We start from the raw sequence: 21,284 nt of genomic DNA on the forward strand, positions 1-21,284 counted from the left end.
TATCACACAGCACAATGCCACAGACGTCGCAAGATTTGAGGGAGCGTGCAATTGGCATGCTGACAGCAGGAATGTCAACCAGAGCTGTTGCTCGTGTATTGAATGTTCATTTCTCTACCATAAGCCGTCTCCAAAGGCGTTTCAGAGAATTTGGCAGTACATCCAACCAGCCTCACAACCGCAGACCATGTGTAACCACACCAGCCCAGGAAATCCATATCCAGCATGTTCACCTCCAAGATCGTCTGAGACCAGCCACTCGGACAGCTGCTGAAACAATCCGTTTGCATAACCAAAGAATTTCTGCACAAACTGACAGAAACCTTCTCAGGGAAGCTCATCTGCATGCTCGTCGTCCTCATCGGGGTCTTGACCTGACTCCAGTTTGTCGTCATAACCAACTTGAGTGGGCAAATGCTCACATTCGCTGGCGTTTGGCATGTTGGAGAGGTGTTCTCTTCACGGATGAATCCCGGTTCACACTGTTCAGGGCAGATGGCAGACAGCGTGTGTGGCGTTGTGTGGGTGAGCGGTTTTCTGATGTCAGTGTTGTGGATCGAGTGGCCCATGGTGGCGGTGGGGTTATGGTATGGGCAGGTGTCTGTTATGGACGAAGAACACAGGTGCATTTTATTGATGGCATTTTGAATGCACAGAGATACTGTGATGAGATCCTGAGGCCCACTGTTGTGCCAACATCCAAGAACATCACCTCATGTTGCAGCAGGATAATGCACGGCCCCATGTTGCAAGGATCTGTACACAATTCTTGGAAGCTGAAAATGTCCCAGTTCTTGCATGGCCAACATACTCACCGGACATGTCACCCATTGAGCATGTTTGGGATGCTCTGGACCGGCGTATACGACAGCGTGTACCAGTTCCTGCCAATATCCAGCAACTTTGCACAGCCATTGAAGAGGAATGGACCAACATTCCACAGGCCACAATTGACAACCTGATCAACTCTATGCGAAGGAGATGTGTTGCACTGCATGAGGCAAATGGTGGTCACACCAGATACTGACTGGTATCCCCCCCCCCAATAAAACAAAACTGCACCTTTCAGAATGGCCTTTTATTGTGGACAGTCTAAGGCACACCTGTGCACTAATCATGGTGTCTAATCAGCATCTTGATATGGCACACCTGTGAGGTGGGATGAATGATCTCAGCAAAGGAGAAGTGCTCACTATCACAGATTTAGACTGGTTTGTGAACAATATTTGAGGGAAATGGTGATATTGTGTATGTGGAAAAAGTTTTAGATCTTTGAGTTCATCTCATACAAAATGGGAGCAAAAACAAAAGTGTTGCGTTTATATTTTTGTTGAGTATATATATATATATATATATATATATATATATATATATATATATATATATCTTACACACACACATGCACGCACACGCACACATGCGCGCGCACACACACACACACACACTTGAATATAGAAGGTTTTCTTTACCCCATACTCTGGCTTGAAGAACCCCTGTTTCTCCCACCAGCTATACCAGGCAGCTTCTACATACTGGGGACTGTAAGCATCAGGAAGTGGACTGATGACATCTGACATAAAAAGAAAAACAACTAGTTGCTAAACAGGTTAAACATGAAATAAGCCTTTTCACTATGAGATATATACAACAGTGTCACATATGAAGACAACCATCATAATGAACAGTGTACAACACTGTTTTGACACACTACTTCACAGAAAACTGTAACAAACAACTTATCTTCCCTTTAGTGTCTTTTCCTTTCTGATTCTGTAGATTTAATCGCACAGCAGCTCATAACCAATTTACAGTTTTCAGTGTTTGCCACACATGGGCACACACAGAGGTGGCAGATGCTTAATGTCTGACACTCGATCAGGAAGACTGTAGCAATGTCTACAAATGGTGACGTTCTAAATGTAAGCTCATGCAGTACCTTTTTTCTCCCCAGGTGGAGTTGGGATGTTGTATGTGATTACTCCCAACTCCTTCTTCTCAGGTTTGACCTTTTTCTGAAAAATAATCATTGTTTAAAAAAACACACACAACAACAACAAAATGTGTTGGAGCTGGTCAAAGATGAAATGTATGCCTCTGTCGGTGCCTGTTTCTTTTTCTTCTCCATTTCCTTTTTCTGTTGGAATTTTTCCATCTTTTCTCTCTTCTTGGCCTCTTTCTTCAACTGAGCTTCTGACTTTGGAGGGCCTGAGCACAATGTACACATAGAAAAAAATAAATAAACTACACACTTCACATTTATTCAGTAATGGTAATTTTTTTTTAATAAAATAAAAAATAAGAAATCCAGGATGTTTAACCATTAGCTATGGTGCTGGCAGCATCAGCAGCAGGACTGGCATTAGCACAGTTAACATCAGCAGTGGTGATTGTCTTCGATATGACAGGACCCATCTTTTCACACAGAGGGACCTTCCCCAAAACCTTTAGGAACTGCAGTTGATTGATGCAGGTTGTAAACCATCTCGTAACATTGGTCAAAACCTTCCTGTCTGGAGGCTCCAGTGCCTAAAAATAACAAAAATAAGTGTGTAGACTGAACTGTGACAGACTCAAAGATTGCGTTTACAAAGCGCATAAATCAGTGAAGCATTGGACACTTTACATACATATTTAAATGGTAGAAGGATAGCTGTAGCTACAGCCATATCAGCAAGAGTGATGCTCTCTCCCACCAGGAAGGTTGTTGGTTCCAGGGCCTGATCGAGAACCTTCAGAACACGTAACAAATGTGTACGCGAACCTTGCTGCAACTGAGAAAGCAAAGATGAACTTCAAAATAACATCTCACAATAATCAGTCAATAGTTCAGTTAAGTGTTTGGGTCCTCCTCACACCTTCTTGTCCAGTCCCCCGACCCCCAGCAGGGGGAAGACCACAGCACAAGACAATGGGGTGATCTCATTGTCTGCAAAGCTGAGCCACTGCCACACCTGGCTCTGCTGCTTTGAATCTGCACCAATCCTCTTCCCTTGAGAAGCCAGGTACCAGGCCACAGCATTGGCCCCACTCAGGATGGAGTCACCTTTCCCATCACCCAGCACCAGAACTGGTCTTGAGCGAGCATTCAGTGATGCAGGCAGGTCCTCTGTGGTGGTCCGTGGGTGGGATGATGGACAATACTCAGCAGCTATGAGAGATAAAATGCTCCTGAAGTCATCAGGGTGTGCGGACACATAGAGAGAGGCCATCCCTAACAGGGAGAAAGGTGATTTAGGTTTTAAACTGTTTTTTTTTTTTAAATCATGCAGCATGTTTTATATACTCTTTGAACCCATTATGTTGCTAAAACTATGGCTGCACCCAAAAATTTTCATCTTTACCAAGGAGACTATATTATCAGACATATCTTATCTTGCACAGCTTGTTTATGCAAAACTGTTAAGAAAATAAAAGCTGATTATGATCTGTCAGTAAAACACTTCAATTTCAGGACACATTTACAAGCATAATCAGTGCCATAAAAGTTCAAAATAACTTTCTTTGACACTGCAAGCTCAGCTGTTTTCTATGTTGGTGGACTCAGATAAATGCCAGCCTATGATGCATAACAGCTGAAACAGTGAGTTGATTAATTAACCACTCTACAAAAAAATGTCAACTGCACTGAAAATTGATTAATGGTTTAAAACATATATCAAGAAAAAAAGTGAAATCTGACTTGTTCTATCTACAACCCCAATTCCAATGAAGTTGGGACGTTGTGTAAAAAGTAAATAAAAACAGAATACAATGATTTGCAAATCCTCTTCAATGTATATTCAATTGAATACACCACAAAGACAAGACATTCAATGTTCAAACTGATAAACTTTATCGTTTTTATACAAATATTTGCTCATTTTGAAATGGATGCCTGCAACACATTTCAAAAAAGCTGGGACAGTGGTATGTTTACCACTGTGTTACATAACCTTTGCTTCTAACAACACTCAATAAGCGTTTTGGAACTGAGGACACTAATTGCTGAAGCTTTGTAGTTGGAATTCTTTCCCATTTTTGCTTGATGTATGACTTCAGTTGTTCAACAGTCCGGGGTCTCTGTTGTCATATGTTGCGCTTCATAATGCGCCACACATTTTCAATGGGCGACAGGTCTGGACTGCAGGCAGGCCAGTCTAGTATGCGCACTCTTTTACTATGAAGCCACGCTGTTGTAACACGTGCAGAATGTGGTTTGGCATTGTCTTGCTGAAGCAGGGACGTCCCTGAAAAAGACGTTGCTTGGATGGCAGCATATGTTGCTCCAAAACAGGGGTGGTCAAGTTCGGTCCTCGAGAGCCACATTCCTGACACTCTTAGTTGTCTCCCTGCTCCAACACACCTGAATCCAGTGAAAGGCTCATTAAAAGTCTGCTAACGAGTCTTTCATTGGATTCAGGTGTATTGGAGCAGGGAGACAACTAAGAGTGTCAGGAATGTGGCTCTCGAGGACCGAACTTGGCCACCCCTGCTCCAAAACCTGGATGTACCTTTCAACATTGATGGTGTCATCACAGATGTGTAAGGTGCCCATGCCATGGGCACTAACACACCCCCATACCATCACAGATGCTGGCTTTTGAACTTTGAGCTGGTAACAATCTGGATGGTCATTTTTCTCTTTTGTCTGGAGGACCCGACGCCCATGATTTCCAAAAACAATTTGAAGTGCGGACTCATCAGACCACAGCACACTTTTCCACTTTGTGTCTGTCCACTTCAAATGAGCTCGGGCCCAGAGAAGGCGGCGGTGTTTCTGGATGTTGTTGATGTATGGCTTTCGCTTTGCACGGTAGAGTTTTAACTTGAACTTGTAGATGTAGCGATGAACTGTGTTAACTGACAATGGTTTTCTGAAGTGTTCCTGAGCCCATGCGGTAAGATCCTTTACACAATGATGTTGGTTTTTAATGCAGTGCCGTCTGAGGGATTAAAGGTCACAGGCATTCAATGTTGGTTTTTGGCCTTGCTGCTTAGGTGTAGAAAGTTCTCCAGATTCTCTGAATTTTCTGATTATGGACTGTAGATGATGGAATCCCTAAATTCCTTGCAATTGAACGTTGAGAAACATTGTTCTTAAACTGTTCGACTATTTTTTCATGCAGTTGTTCACAAAGTGGTGATCCTCACCCAATCTTTGCTTGTAAATGGCTGAGCCTTTTGGGGATGCTCCTTTTATACCCAATCATGACACTCACCTGTTTCCAATTAGGTGTTCTTACTCACCTGTTTCCAATTAGGTGTTCTTTGAGCATTCATCAACTTTCCCAGTCTTTTGTTGCCCCGTCCCAACTTTTTTGAAACATGTTGCAGGCATCCATTTCAAAATGAGCAAATATTTGCACAAAAACAACAAAGTTTATCAGTTAGAACATTAAATATCTTGTCTTTGTGGTGTATTCAACTGAATATAGGTTGAAGAGGATTTGTAATCATTGTATTCTGATTTTATTTACATTTTACACAACATCCCAACTTCAATGGAATTGGGGTTGTATATATAAAGCAAGAAATGTCTGTGTGTAGGTATGTGGCTCAATTTCAAATTATTTTTATTTATATAGCACCAAATCACAAAAAAGTTGCCTTAAGGCACTTCACACAAGTAAGGTCTAACATTACCAACCCCAAGAGCAAACACACAGGCTGGCTCGTATATCTTCTGACTGTTTGTCAGACTGACCTCAGCTTTTGGATATGGCTTGCGCATGGCATGATGATGAGCATCCTTTATTATGAAAACGTTTGGGATTAATTTTCAAAACCTTTATTTTGACACTGCAACATTAGTACTTCCAAGATGGAGCACTGTCCTGGTGTCTCTGTCCTGCAAAACATATATATACATGGTCTGTTAGAAAAGTATCCAACCTTTTTATTTTTTTCAAAAACCATATGGATTTGAATCACGTGTGATTGCATCAGCCAAGCTTGAACCTTCGTGCGCATGCGTGAGTTTTTTCACACCTGTCGGTTGCGTCATTTGCCTGTGAGCAGGCTTTGTGTGAGCAGTGGTCCACCCCTCTTGTTGGATTTTTATTGCGAATAAATGTCTGAATGATTTGGAGCTTTGCTGCATCAATTTTTCCAGAAACTGTGAGAGACCTCCAGGTGGTAACCATTCGGAAAATTCAAATGGCTTTGAGGGACGATTTTATGGGGATTACACAGATTAAGGAGTGCTCCAGCCGGTTTAAAGACCGCCCACAGCTGCTGAAAGCGCGCCGCGCTCCGAGCGCTCATCGACAGGCTGAAACAACCAGATCATTTCCAACGTGAAGGCTTTGTTGATCCGGGACGTCGTCTGACTTACACAAAAATGGCAGGAGACGTGGACATCAGTACTTTTTCGGCACATTCCACTGTTACATGAGTTTTTTTCATGGAAAGAAAAGCGGACGGATGCGCCACTGTGCCGCTCATGGCGCGGCACAAAACCACCTCCGTGCTGGTCTCACAGGACGGCTTTGTGATGGCTTTCAGACGGCTGTCGTGGGTTTTCAGTCGTGTGACTAACCGAGAAATTGTGTATGAGCCTAGACATGCCAGAACATGTCCTGTGAGGCTTCATCACAGCGTTGCTTTGCGCCATGCAGCACCGCCGCAATGCGTGGAATTCCTCCTCTCCTCTTTCCATGACAAAAACTCCTGTAACAGTGGAATGTGCCGTTCATTTCTAAACTGGACGCTGTCTTGATCCGGTATGTCGTCTGACTAGCACAGGAATTGTGAAAAGATGTGGACATCAGCACTTTTTCGGCACATTGAGACAGACGTGCGGAGGAATTCCGCGCGTCGTGGTGGAGCCGCATGGCGCAAAGCAACGCCGTGATGAAGCCTCACAGGACATGTTCTGGCATGTCCAGGCTCATCATCGTCCCTCAAAGCCATTTGAATTTTCCGAATGGTTACCACCTGGAGGTCTCTCACAGTTTCTGGAAAAAATTGATGCAGCAAAGCTCCAAATCGTTCAGACATTTATTCGCAATAAAAATCAGACGAGAGGGGTGGACCACTGCTTACACAAAGCCTGCTCACAGGCTAATGACGCAACCGACAGGCGTGAAAAAACTCACGCATGCGCACGAAGGTTCAAGCTTGGCTGAAGCAATCACACGTGATTCAAATCCATATGGTTTTTGATAAAAATAGAAAGGTCGGATACTTTTCTAACAGACCTCGTATATATATATATATATATATATATATATATATATATATATATAAAATGGCTTTATTTTGACATAAAACAGGCTTCTCTCAAAACGTGACCTTGTGGATAAAATCAAGCACATCCTTTCTTCTTATGGCATTTAATGGGAGCCGGTGTCAAAATTCAAAATTTTAAAATTTATTAATTTGTATAGCGCCAATTCATAACAAGGTCGCCTCGAGGCGCTTCACACAACACATTTCAAAAACAGAACAAAATAAATTAAAAGATCAAAAGGCACAATAATAGAGTAAAAACATAAAAGAAAACGAATAAAAAAGCACATAAAAACATAATATAATCAATTAATCAATCAATTTTATTTATATAGCGCCAAATCACAACAAACAGTTGCCCCAAGGCGCTTTATATTGTAAGGCAAGGCCATACAATAATTACGTAAAACCCCAACGGTCAAAACGACCCCCTGTGAGCAAGCACTTGGCTACAGTGGGAAGGAAAAACTCCCTTTTAACAGGAAGAAACCTCCAGCAGAACCAGGCTCAGGGAGGGGCAGTCTTCTGCTGGGACTGGTTGGGGCTGAGGGAGAGAACCAGGAAAAAGACATGCTGTGGAGGGGAGCAGAGATCGATCACTAATGATTAAATGCAGAGTGGTGCATACAGAGCAAAAAGAGAAAGAAACACTCAGTGCATCATGGGAACCCCCCAGCAGTCTAAGTCTATAGCAGCATAACTAAGGGATGGTTCAGGGTCACCTGATCCAGCCCTAACTATAAGCTTTAGCAAAAAGGAAAGTTTTAAGCCTAATCTTAAAAGTAGAGAGGGTGTCTGTCTCCCTGATCCGAATTGGGAGCTGGTTCCACAGGAGAGGAGCCTGAAAGCTGAAGGCTCTGCCTCCCATTCTACTCTTACAAACCCTAGGAACTACAAGTAAGCCTGCAGTCTGAGAGCGAAGCGCTCTATTGGGGTGATATGGTACTACGAGGTCCCTAAGATAAGATGGGACCTGATTATTCAAAACCTTATAAGTAAGAAGAAGAATTTTAAATTCTATTCTAGAATTAACAGGAAGCCAATGAAGAGAGGCCAATATGGGTGAGATATGCTCTCTCCTTCTAGTCCCCGTTAGTACTCTAGCTGCAGCATTTTGAATTAACTGAAGGCTTTTCAGGGAACTTTTAGGACAACCTGATAATAATGAATTACAATAGTCCAGCCTAGAGGAAATAAATGCATGAATTAGTTTTTCAGCATCACTCTGAGACAAGACCTTTCTAATTTTAGAGATATTGCGTAAATGCAAAAAAGCAGTCCTACATATTTGTTTAATATGCGCTTTGAATGACATATCCTGATCAAAAATGACTCCAAGATTTCTCACAGTATTACCAGAGGTCAGGGTAATGCCATCCAGAGTAAGGATCTGGTTAGACACCATGTTTCTAAGATTTGTGGGGCCAAGTACAATAACTTCAGTTTTATCTGAGTTTAAAAGCAGGAAATTAGAGGTCACCCATGTCTTTATGTCTGTAAGACAATCCTGCAGTTTAGCTAATTGGTGTGTGTCCTCTGGCTTCATGGATAGATAAAGCTGGGTATCATCTGCGTAACAATGAAAATTTAAGCAATACCATCTAATAATACTGCCTAAGGGAAGCATGTATAAAGTGAATAAAATTGGTCCTAGCACAGAACCTTGTGGAACTCCATAATTAACCTTAGTCTGTGAAGAAGATTCCCCATTTACATGAACAAATTGTAATCTATTAGATAAATATGATTCAAACCACCGCAGCGCAGTGCCTTTAATACCTATGGCATGCTCTAATCTCTGTAATAAAATTTATGGTCAACAGTATCAAAAGCAGCACTGAGGTCTAACAGAACAAGCACAGAGATGAGTCCACTGTCTGAGGCCATAAGAAGATCATTTGTAACCTTCACTAATGCTGTTTCTGTACTATGATGAATTCTAAAACCTGACTGAAACTCTTCAAATAGACCATTCCTCTGCAGATGATCAGTTAGCTGTTTTACAACTACCCTTTCAAGAATTTTGAGAGAAAAGGAAGGTTGGAGATTGGCCTATAATTAGCTAAGATAGCAGATAGCTGGGTCAAGTGATGGCTTTTTAAGTAATGGTTTAATTACTGCCACCTTAAAAGCCTGTGGTACATAGCCAACTAACAAAGATAGATTGATCATATTTAAGATCGAAGCATTAAATAATGGTAGGGCTTCCTTGAGCAGCCTGGTAGGAATGGGGTCTAATAGACACGTTGATGGTTTGGATGAAGTAACTAATGAAAATAACTCAGACAGAACAATCTGAGAGAAAAATATATACTAACAAGACTGGGAAAACAGGTGGGTCTTAAGTCTAGACTTAAAAGTCTCCACAGGATCTGACTGCCAACTGGTGTTGCCGACCGAATGGCTCCCCCTAAAAACTGGTCCCCTTCGGCCTTCACTGCGCATGTGTCATTTCAGAGTGTCAGGAGCAATTCACCCAATATCGGCTCATTTCTGCTTAAAACAGCCTAGTTTCTGCTTACAACCATGAGGCCACCATTTATCTCCTCGCACCATAGTGGTTGAGAGCCTACTAGTAAGGGGTAATGTAGCAAAATACTTGTTTCTGGAGTATAAATCGCCTTTTTTCACTACTTTGGGAATTAATGCAACTTGTATTACGAAGCAACATATTTGAAAAAGTACTACATTATTATCTATGATCACAAGATGGCATCCTCTACGTGTGGCAAGCTGGTCCTACTGAATGAGGGACTGTAATTCACGATCTAGAGAATAAGTAGAATGAGAAAAAATGTTCTTTGTCTTTGAGAACAAGTAAATTTAAGAAATCATGCTTTCAAACAGAAAGACCACACTGGAATACAAAAAGTGACTGTGTGAGACAAGAACAGCATGGCAAGTTATAAATAAATAGTAAGTCCCTTCGCTTCTCCGTTGTTTTCACTCAGGATTGCCACAGCAGAGCTGTGGTGGATCTTCATGTTGATTTGGCACAACTTTTATGCCAGATTCCCATCCTGATGCAACTCCACATTACATGGAGAATGTGCAGGTGTAGCCTTGAACTGAGAACCTTCCACAAAACCCTTGCACGTGTTGAAATAAATAATGTGCCGAATTTTCAAGGATTTAATTATATTGCATTTTTACCTCAGCTATGATTGTTCGTTCAATGGCACAATAAACAGTATAATTGCAACTTATAGTCTGTGTCGTATATATAATCTATTGTGTGTGTAATGATATTAATAAATTATCACAAAATTTGTCTAAAACTAAAATAATGTTATTTGCGAATTACAACATTTTTTTTTTTTTGGATTATGCAATGTGTGCTGTTATTGGTGTGGATATGATGAGGAATTTGAGTTTATTGATTATTTTAAAATGCCTGTGTTTGCTGTTCTGCTCACTTTGTTTTGTTTGGTTTTGTCGTGATAAGTAAAAGTTGCTGAGGTAAAAGGGGTAGGTGTATTTAAGCTTTGCTTCTACCTACACCCTTTCGGTTGCATGGGTTGACTGGCTGAGAAATCAGTTTTGTTTTATTTTATTTCAAAGTTAAGAATAAACTTGAACTTGTGTGTAACCAAAACTGCTGGAACAATAGCTGACGTGATGAGCATGTGTCTATACCTTAACCCAACATTTTCTGAGAACTTGTCAAACATTTTTTGACTACTTGTCAAAAAAAAAAAAAAAAAGTGCCAGAAAATAGAAACACCTCAAATATTTTTTCCCAACTAACAAAACACAACCCTCAAAATATTTCATGTGGGACTTGTAGACACAAGTCACCATATGTTCATAACCCAAAGAAAACTGGACAAAGTAAAAGATCGCTTTGTATTTTTGCTTACTAAATTAGCTGAGGTACTAGATTTTTGTTCCCCTCCCCAAACAGCCCAAACAACTGAGATATTCTTAGCATGCCCAAAATGCCATTGTGGATGTAACTGCATGATAAAAGTCACATTTTAATGAAGCCATAACCGGGTTGAAACCGACTTAAGGCAAAAAAAAAAATGGTTAGTATCTGTCACCAATCAAACTGGTTTATTATCTACAAAACTGATCTGTCACCTGTCAAAGTACTGAAAAGAGCTGCTAGCAAACTTCAGCTAACAAAAATAAAGTCCACTGAGGTGTTCACGCAAGTTGCCGATACACGATAGTCTGTCTGCAGCGTTACTCTTAATGAAAAGTATACGTTTTACTTTGAAAACATCTGTGGTATGTTCTTCATACCTTTAGATGAAAGAGGAGCCAAATTCAGCTAACAGCCCAGCAGCAGCATGGAAGTCTGTTCTTCTAATGGCTGATGCAACGACAACGAACGTTTCCGGGATTGATCTACTATTTCCGGTAACTATAAAAATAAAATACCAATAATAATAATAATAATAAACACATAAAAGAAACACTTGACTACGACATAAAACAAATATTATTTTTTATAATGGAAAAACAATAGTGATTCTCAAATGTTAACATGTTATTAATAATAATAGTACCGTTGTAGAAGAAGTAGTCGTATTTGTCGTCACACACGTATGACTGATTGGAGGATTTTGATGCACCATCAATCAAAAAGCAACTTTGTATTACTAGTAATATCCTGTGACCTGCTGCAGAGTTTAGTGGATGCTGTAAAATTAGGAGCAGGTGTGGTTTAAGTGCAGAGACAAGTGAGAAAACCATTGTTTTATGATCCCTTAACAGAGTTTACATTCTAAAACTTGAATAACAGTCACAAATCCACACAACCCTGCAGAAAGTATTTTGTATGACTGTAGCTGCAGCAGGCAATTCTTCCTCATTGCTCTGTCTCTTTCAATGTATTTGTGATTTTGACATTATAGGCAGCTTGAAATTAGTTTGTTTTGTTAGTTTCTTTCAGTTCCAAAGCTGAGGTTTGAAAACCACCAAAGCCCCTGGTGCTTTTTAAAATGAAATAAAATCAGAATTCAGGCTATTCAGTCTTTTGATAATTATGTCCTTAAAAGTGAAAGCCAGGTGAAAGCAAATCTCCACACTATGACTAAATAATAATAATAATAATAATAATAATAAAAAGCTCATACTCGTTAGAGCACAAGCCTCCAATTCCACAAATTTTTACCTTGGAAAAAAATTTCAAGGTGAAAGTCCTGTTAGAAGTGTTTTTTCATAAGCCAAAATATAATACAAAATATAGGTCAAAAGGGCTTTTCAAAGTTAAAACCTAATATCCGCTGAATATGGATCAGATGCAGATCAAAATTAGTCTATTCATTCAGAGTGCCAATTTGCACCTCATTGTCACAAATGAGAATGATTGAGGCACTTTTAATTGAGTTATAATGCAAAATGTACATCATGGGCTTTCTAATATAAAATTCAAATGTCCACAAAATCCACAGTCCAGATCAGATCTGGATCAAACTTTGTCAGGCAATAGTGAGTGCCAGTCTGCACCTCATGTTCCAATATGAGCATCATTGGGGCATGTTTGATTAAGATATACATTAAAAAATATACATTAAACAGGGTTTTCAATGTTACATTTAAATGGCTACAAAATCTGTAATCTGGATCAGACCTGGATCAAACTTTGTCAGTCAATAAAAGATACCAACTTACATATCGCTCTCAAATATGAAAGAAATTTGATCATTTATGACAGAGTAATGAATTTTTGAATATTCGTTCGATGTTAAAGATAGGGAATTTTCCAGTATTTTTCCTCTCCTTTCCCTTGAAAATTGAATCAGTTCTTGTCCATCAGGATATGAATCTTCAAAATTTCATAACAATATATGAAAATTTGTGGTCTCCAGGCTGCTCACAAACAATCAGGAATGAAAACATAACTTCCTCCAACTTTGTTGGTGGAGGTAATAATGGGATACGTACATAAGGTTACCATTTGGCATAAAAATAATTAAATCATCACTTTTACATTCAGTATTCTTAGGAGAGTTTGGATGGTTGTATTAACATTTAATTCACTGAATATATCAGAGTTAATAAACATCAATCATTACAAACCAGTAAGTGTGCAGCATGGTGGGAATGTGGTTTGTATCTCGTCCTTCAGACTCAGGCTGATAGATACATTAGGGCATGATACATAAACAGACATGATAAGGTATAGATATTTGATCAGAACTGATGTGTGCAGTCTATATTGGAACTTTTGAGCCCGGGTACTCACTTTGCTGGATGACAGGGCATCTTTGAGAAAGGCACATTTGTGTTGTGAACTATGGGAAATCTCCTGCCTCAGTGACTGACCTGGTATAAATACAATTACAGACATCCTAACAGACTCTGTTCCAGTGGGCTGTAAGTGCTTGTTTAGAAGCAACATTTTTGTTATTGCCTTTCCTCTCAAGCCTGTGTTTTTGCTTTGTTCATGTAACTGAAGTAAAGCAGATGGCCACTGCAGAGAGTCTAATCTGCTTGAGGTTTCTTCCTATAATCAATAAAAATAGAGATGTTTTTGTTACTACTGTTGCCACTGACCTTGCTTATGAGATGGGTTAGATGGGCGACAATTAAGTACAATTATTATTATTATGAATGTTGTATCGTGAGATGAGGCTCAACACAGGTTGATGCGAAGGATTGAGTTGGCAATGTTCTTCGATGTATTCCTCAAACCATATGGATGATCTCGGCCTTTAACAAAACCATGTGATCCCACTGACCAATAACAAAGCTGATTTTAGCTGCAGCTCTGTGTCTCACCACTAGGAGGTGAACTTACCAACGAAGGTAAATATTTAAATAAAAGAGGGTGAAACACAATCAACTTTCACTTTTAATTCAATGTACAGAAGCAAACATAGATACATATATACATACATGTTCAACTGCTTATCTGGGTTCGGGTCGGGGTGCAGAAGCAAACATTCCTCGTAAAATTACAAACATAGCCTACGGTAAGCTGTTTTGAACAACTGCATCCAAGAGGCTTTACTAAATCACAGTTGGTACATAACCTCAGTATCAATCAATCAATCAATTTTTTTATATAGCGCCAAATCACAACAAACAGTTGCAAATGCAGCCCTGTAGTTTGAACAGTTTACCACCCTGTGGCAATCCTTCTGTAATGACAAGGCACATCCAATAGTGTCTAAATTGTTTTTAGTCACACTCATGTCCCGAAGACATTAAAAAAAATGAAACACCAAAGAAAGCGTTTGATGAAATTTGTTACAAATGGCCATAATCTGAAGTCTGACTGTTCCTCCTTCATTCTGACTCCTGCCCAAAAGCCTCTTTCATTGCCCCAAAAAACACTTCCAGCGTTCCTATGATGAAGCCCCCACCATGCTTCACAGTATTGATGACTCCAGCTCCGCCTCTCCACAGCAGCCTCCCCACCCCTCCACCTACAGCTTTCACTTGACCCCCCATCTCTGACACCACCGATCCCATATAACCCTCGCTGTTCTCCCAGAGCCGCCCTCCAAAGAACCTGGTCACCCACCAAGCGTTATCCAGTGCATCACCAAAGATCCCCAAGGTGTTACCGAGCAGGGTCCCGAGGCCGGTGACGCCGGCGTAGCAACTGGTCAGCAGCTCTCCCAGCATGGAGGAAATACAGCCGAAGGCACTTGACACACAGGTCCCCCAGACACCTAGCAGCGTGTCCACCGCTGACCATACCCAAGACAAGAGGTCAGAGGTCACAAGGTAGAGCAGGGAGCAGGTCTCTCCTGGCAAAGCAGACAGAACTCCTAGGTCCTCCTTGAGAACGTAACCCACCTAAATCATGAGAAGAAGGAGGGGGGAAAAAAACATTCATTTGTGAAACTGAGCAGTAGTGCAGCAGTTGAGAATATTTAGAGATGGAATCCTGCAAATGGTGATAAAAGCATCAAATTTGGCAGAAATACTCCTCAGACAATCCTCTTTTGAAAAACCTATTGGCCACTTGAATCTTCAGTCGGTGGTCAGGTAGGGGCAATTGAAGAATTACACAGAGGTCAAAATTAGAAGATGCTCCAATCATATTGAAAAATAATCCACATTATTTACCTGATCATAAAGATTCCAAAAAGGTATAGTTTGGACTATCTGTGGCTGAATTCTATGGAGTTACGGGATAAAAACAGCAAGAATGGTGACAAAGGTCAGTTTCATTTTGTACAGGGTCAAAAGTCAAAGTTGCTCCAATTTTGGTAAAAAGTGATGCAAATTACTAGTTAACATGGTTTTAAAAAGGAATAGTTTGGACCATGTATCATCCTTACTTATCACGTTACGGGGTAACATATGTCACACGTCATAGAATCCAATAGACATAGACCTTGTTTGACCTTTATTTTGGAGACGAAGCATTCAACACTGTCAACACTATTCCATTTATTAATCCTATTAGCTCAACTAATAATTTGCATCACTTTTTACCAAAATTGGAGCAACTTTAACTTTTGACCCCTGTACAAAATGACACTGACCTTTGTCACCATTCTTGCTGTTTTTATCCCATAACTCCATAGAATTCAATCACAGATAGTCCAAACTGTACATTTTTGGAATCTTTGTGATCAGGCAAATAATGTGGACTATTTTTCAATATGATTGGAGCATCTTTTAATTTTGACCTCTGTGTAATTCTTCAATTGACCCCTACCTGATCACCGATTGAAAAGTCAAGTGGCCAATCGTTTTTTTCTCAAAAGAGGAGTGTCTAAGGATTATTTCTGCCAAATGTGATGCTTTTATCACCATTTGCATTATTGTTTCACTTATCTGCTGCACTACAGAGGGTGTGATCAGTGAAATGACAGGTGGACCTGAGGGAACGTAATGAACTGTGAACAATCCTCATTACAGGGGTGGGAGGAGCAGACTGGAATGATGAGATTTAAAGGCCACACTGTTCACAGTTGCACTACTTTAACTTTTTGGAGTCAGTCTACTAATGATTTAACTGTGTCACCTGTCCGGGTAACTGCGTGATGGTGGAGACCACAGGACGCAGAGGAGCCTTACAGATGGACAAGGTGGTGGAGATGATGTACATCAGAGTGCTGCTGGAATTTGTGCCTGTCTCCGTTGTTTCCACATCGCCCTCTGAAGACTCTGAAATCTCTGATCTCTCAGCTCCAGCATGGGTCACATCCTGCTGTGCCTCACTGCCGCTCTCTGATCTCACCTCCGTCTCTGCTGAAGAAGCTTTTTGAGCCTCTTCTGGCTGAGCATCATTGTTTTCTCCATGCTCTGCAGGCAGTGATGCACCTCTGCTCGTGGCTGCATCATCGTCATACTGTTGGTCTGTAACAGCTGAAGCCACTTCTTCTCCTGTACTATCAGAATGCACATTTCCAGGCAGCGCTTCACTGTGAAGATCCACTGTGGCAACCGGAAGGCCCCCACTGGTTCCTCTGCAGTCTTCAAAGAACATCTGAGCAGCTCCTAGAATCTCTTCCAGCTCCTTTATGCTAACTGTCCTGTCGTCTCCTCTTGGCTCGTGGATTAATCCCACACTGAAGCTCTCCTTTCCCTCTGGGGCTGCACAGCAGACCGCAGACCACTGCAGGTTCAGCTGACACTCCTCACCTCCATCCCCACTAGAATCAATCCTTCCATTTCCTGTAAGGATGTAGAGATCTCCTTTTACACTGCTGCACTGGGAAGTGATGCTCGTCTGAAGGGCTGGGTTCCAGTGTTCATCATGTGACTGGCCCACGGCTCCTCTGAGCAGAGCAGGCACTGCTACTTTAATGTTGTCTTCTGCTGCCACCGTCTGCCAGATAAAGTCATAAAAACAAGTTATTAAGCACTCTATTTGCAAAGATATAACTAATCAACGCATCACTATATTTTAAGTACTTAAAGGCTCTAAATTAGAATTATAGCTATGCCTCGTTCTTTAAAATGTACAACTTTTTTTTTAAATCTCCCTTTCACAGTTAAATATAGCTGAGGTTTTATGCAACACGTTCAAAAATCCCAGAATTCTTAATGTGTACACATACAAACTACACTGCTATAAGAAAAATTTAAGACTGAAATGACTTGTTACCCGAGGCCAAAATATGGCCATTGGGTATTGTGAAGGCCTTGTGTACTTCCACCCGCCTGTCTGTGCTCAGTGTAACTCCAGTCCTCTTACTGCCAGGGTCTTCATATTCACAGGGAGCATTCTTGGGACACAGACCTGGGACAAGTTCAAAGATGGCTAACTTTGACCTATTTTAAGAGGTCAAAAGATCACATTCTGTTTCCTATTGTTATGCCCATGTGGCCGACAGCACAACTCATGCAAATCCACTTGTTTTTTCGGGAGTTGGGATTCTTGGAAGGACACGGTGACAACCAATCACAATAGAGAGGCAGCGTGATGTCACTGGCTGGATTTTATACTTCTGTGACTTGTGTGACAGAAGTCCATATTTGAATCGTGTTTGCTCTCTGGGACACGCCCACTGATTCAGTCTGCTCTGTGTGAGACACCCACTTTTCGGGTCACAGAGGGGGGTGTGGCAGGCAGCGGCACTTTTCAATTTAAAGTATAAGCCACAGAAACAAGTTGTTCCTTATGTTCATATTGTGGTGGCAGAAAAGCAGGTGTAGACTTAAGTACAGTTACTGTCATCTGCAGTAGCAGATAATAGACGATGAAACCAGATCCAGCAAGTTTACAGTGTTAGATTGCCAATAATTGTACTAAATCATCTGTTCCAACAGGATTTTAACATTTTGCACATAACGGAAAACCTGACTGTTGTTTAATGAATCCACTTTTTGGTGAAGGTACACCTTTATTTCTCTCTGAAGTACCATGCAAGTGATTCATTTCAATAATTAATTCAACTAATTCTCTCTCTCTGTTGAATTCATTGTTAAAATACCAGCATCACAAATTTCTGGTGGGTTTGCTTAGGGAACTTAAACTCTGTTTTTTGGGATACATCATCTATGCATCCAGTTTTAACTCACTGATTTCCTATATTAGCTTCTTAAAAATGCAAAAGGATTCACCTTAAATGTCCAGCCCCACTTTTTAACTCCAGCCACTAAAAAAAAAAAAAAAGTGCCCAGATTCAAGCACATTTGTCTATGAAGCAGTGACAAAGCCATGCTCTTAATCTGACAATTACTGATTGGCTGAGAGCTTCTTCATCAAGATTGCAACTGAGCTGTCACACAACCAGGGGGCGATATTGGAAGAAAAAATTACTGCCATTTATAGCTGTTGTGGTCTGTCACAGAAATCAAAAGCCAATCATTTCGGCCTAAATTTGCTCAATGCAAGGCATTTTCTACATGTACAAACGCAATTGTGGAACTCTGAACTGCCACCATACAATAAAAATTACATAAAACAGTTTTGCATAAACCCCTTTCATAATTTTCAGTCATCCAGTGGTTATTAACTTCCAGAATGTGTAAAATGTAGAGTCATCAGAAACTCAAAGGTGAACAAATCTCATGCCAGTTTAAAAAGCCTCTTTTCAAATGCAGGTATTAGCAGGAAGTTAAAACAGCACAGTGATCAATGTCTTTTGCACATTACATTTTGACAGGACAGATTTGCCCTCACCACAGGTTGGTCCACCTCCTCTCCCAGTCTTTCTGTCCACCCATGGCTGAGCAGGAAGGCAGAGTAGACAGCTCCGTCACATGTTGACTTGTAAAGGGTGGCAAACACTTGTCCCCTGGGCAGCGTGTAGCAGAAGGGACGCAGCCCTTCTGAGGTTCCCTGAGGAGGCGTCTGTCTGTAAAAGCAGTGACTGCAGAGAGCAAAGTCTTCCTGTGAAAGGCAAAGGCCTGAGCCGAGTGCTGCCAGGAGGCAGAGTGCTGCAGCAGCAGGACACAGCATGGTGATGATGAGCTCAGCAAAAAACCCCAAAAAACAAAAACCTCTCTCCTACATACAGAGCAAACAGGGAGAGGTTTAGAAATGGTCCAGTTCTTTCTGTATTCAGAAAAAGTAGCCAATGTTAGAAGTCTGTGCCGATGGCTTGTTGTCTTTCTTGTGCTGTGTCCATGTCTGCGCTCTGACAGTGTGTTGCAGGCACCGTCTCACTTCCCTGACAACACCCCCCCCCCCCCCCCAACCTGTCAGTTCCACCCTCTTGGCTATACCTCCACTTTACTCCGTTTTATATTCACCATGGTTACACCTTTAAATTACTGTTCGGTACACAAGTCAAACCCACACCCATGAGAAGCTGAAAAGTACCTGTAAGTCCACATTCCAAACAGTGGCAGTTCTTCTGAGTGTTAGTCACACCATCGATCCACTCATTCTCAGTAAAACTCCTTCCTGCAACTACTGATCGTGAATAGTACATTCTAACTCCTTCCTGCAACTACTGATCATGATTAGAATAGAACATTCTAGCTCCTTCCTGCAACTACTGATCGTGATTAGAATAGAACATTCTAACTCCTTCCTGCAACTACTGATCGTGATTAGAATAGAACATTCTAGCTCCTTCCTGCAACTACTGATCGTGATTAGAATAGAACATTCTAGCTCCTTCCTGCAACTACTGATCGTGAAGTCAAACAGTTGGACTGAAACATTCCCAAATCAGGAAGGATTTCCAACACCTCCTCATCAGCGCATAATCCTGACAATGTTACAGTCACGGATCGCCGTCTCACCCAGAGCGCAGCAGAACCAGACAAAACACCCACGCTTCATGGCTTTCAGAATGCCGCCTACTTTGCAAAATATTACAAACGTGCCTGTTGAGACATGTGCTTGGTACTGACAGGTCTTAAAAAAAAAAAAAAAAATTTTTCCTCCAAGTAAAACAGCAGCTGACACGCTATACTAGCAAGTGAAAGTGGAGCACATGTGAGTGAAGAGAAAAAAAAAATCCCCATCATTTTTGACACGTAGCAGAGGTGAAATTCAGCCCGGAGGCCATCGCACTGCCTAAGATTTAAGGCCCACCTGAAACAAGCTACTCAAGAAAATCACATGCAGCTAACTCAGCCTACATGGGTGTTCCTGGTTCAAAAACAGAGAATGTTGCAAGTACAAAGGTTGTGCACTCAGCAGGCACTGACACAATAAAGCACAGATTTAGAATGGCAAGACAGGGTGTGATTTTTGGGTGTGGCAGCACATGTAAAAGAAAACATCCATAAGTACAAGTACACAAGTCTAATTCACTGTTTTATGCAAAGCCACTTCTGAAAAAGCTGAGAGTAAAACCTATGAAAAGGACAGAAGACACCATTTACATAAAAAAAAAAAAAAGAATCTTTAGTCATCTGAATTATAATTTCTTACTACACACAGAGATCATGGCACAACCTGGAATATTTTACTTAACACAAAAAGTGTCTAAATTCTTACAGTATGCAGCATGTACAGCTGCCAACCTAACAAGGGAAGCAGCCTTAAACCTACAGTGTGTAGGATTTAGTGCCATCTAGTGGTGAGACTGCAGAGAGCATTATGTTGTCACTGGTCACAATTTTGTTTCACTTCAAGTTTTCGTTTCTGTGGTGTCAGGGATTCATGCTCCCTTGCCCTCTTGTGATAACCAATAATGCATGAACCTCCATTTCACAAAAGAAAGACTCAAACTTGTTAGCCTGCACTGACATATTTTACAACCAGTATGTACTCACCTATACACTCACACCAGTAGAGTGTATACGGGAGTAACTACTTATTCCTCTTCGTCTTTATTCAGTCTTCTGTAGACGATGCACAATGTGAAAGGCAGAGTTAAGTACATCTGTCTGAACTACTTTATCAACATTGTTTCCAACATGACAGCCTGCTGTTGCAGGTATAATTACACATTCATGAACATATAGTTATGAAGGTGATATTACAGTTCTAATAAACATCACTAAATCCTACAAGCTACACTTACAAAATTCCAAACAACTATAGTCCAGAAGTATTACAGTACATCAAAAGTATAATACAGAAACATAACAGACACAGAGAAAGTGAGAGTATGTGTGTGTGTGTGTGTGTGAGAGAGAGAGAGAGAGAGAGAGAGAGAGAGAGAGAGAGAGAGAGAGAGAGAGAGAGAGAGAGAGAGAGAGAGAGAGAGAACCTCTGCTGGAGCACAATTACAATCAGATCACAACCTGCA

The 21,284-nt window shown here is 41.0% G+C and overlaps 2 protein-coding genes across 3 annotated transcripts in view; both read right to left on the bottom strand.

Moving 5' to 3' along the window:
- The window catches only part of vars1 (valyl-tRNA synthetase 1), a 46,170-nt gene extending 34,623 nt beyond the window's left edge, over positions 1-11,547 (bottom strand). The window contains exons 1-7 of one of the 2 annotated variants that reach the window (XM_034174440.1): positions 11,455-11,547; positions 2,856-3,214; positions 2,628-2,771; positions 2,319-2,526; positions 2,093-2,205; positions 1,937-2,012; positions 1,470-1,570 (exon numbers count right to left, since the gene is read on the bottom strand). In XM_034174440.1, coding sequence (XP_034030331.1) covers positions 1,470-1,570; positions 1,937-2,012; positions 2,093-2,205; positions 2,319-2,526; positions 2,628-2,771; positions 2,856-3,209 — 996 coding nt within the window. In that variant the 5' untranslated portion in view covers positions 3,210-3,214; positions 11,455-11,547. The remainder of the gene's footprint in view (positions 1-1,469; positions 1,571-1,936; positions 2,013-2,092; positions 2,206-2,318; positions 2,527-2,627; positions 2,772-2,855; positions 3,215-11,454) is intronic. The other variant, XM_034174441.1, reaches the window with a different exon arrangement.
- Positions 11,548-14,290: 2,743 nt separating this feature from the next.
- LOC117514141 lies at positions 14,291-21,262 on the bottom strand. The gene is made up of 3 exons (XM_034174442.1): positions 18,755-21,262; positions 16,148-16,954; positions 14,291-14,967 (listed from the first exon to the last, which is right to left on the bottom strand). The coding sequence occupies exons 1-3, from the start codon at positions 19,031-19,033 to the stop codon at positions 14,452-14,454; spliced, it is 1,602 nt and encodes a 533-aa protein (XP_034030333.1). The 5' UTR covers positions 19,034-21,262; the 3' UTR covers positions 14,291-14,451.
- Between the last annotated feature and the right edge of the window lie 22 nt (positions 21,263-21,284).

Source organism: Thalassophryne amazonica, chromosome 7, assembly GCF_902500255.1.
Source record: "Thalassophryne amazonica chromosome 7, fThaAma1.1, whole genome shotgun sequence".
Lineage (NCBI taxonomy): Eukaryota > Metazoa > Chordata > Actinopteri > Batrachoidiformes > Batrachoididae > Thalassophryne > Thalassophryne amazonica.

Excerpts from the sequence above, each read along its gene's own strand:
- LOC117514141 (XM_034174442.1), bottom strand. The coding sequence starts at position 19,033 with ATGCTGTGTCCTGCTGCTGCAGCACTCTGCCTCCTGGCAGCACTCGGC. Across the intron at positions 16,955-18,754 it reads AGGAGGTGGACCAACCTGTG|ACGGTGGCAGCAGAAGACAA; the intron begins GTGAGGGCAAAT and ends TTTATCTGGCAG. Across the intron at positions 14,968-16,147 it reads TCACGCAGTTACCCGGACAG|GTGGGTTACGTTCTCAAGGA; the intron begins GTGACACAGTTA and ends CTCATGATTTAG.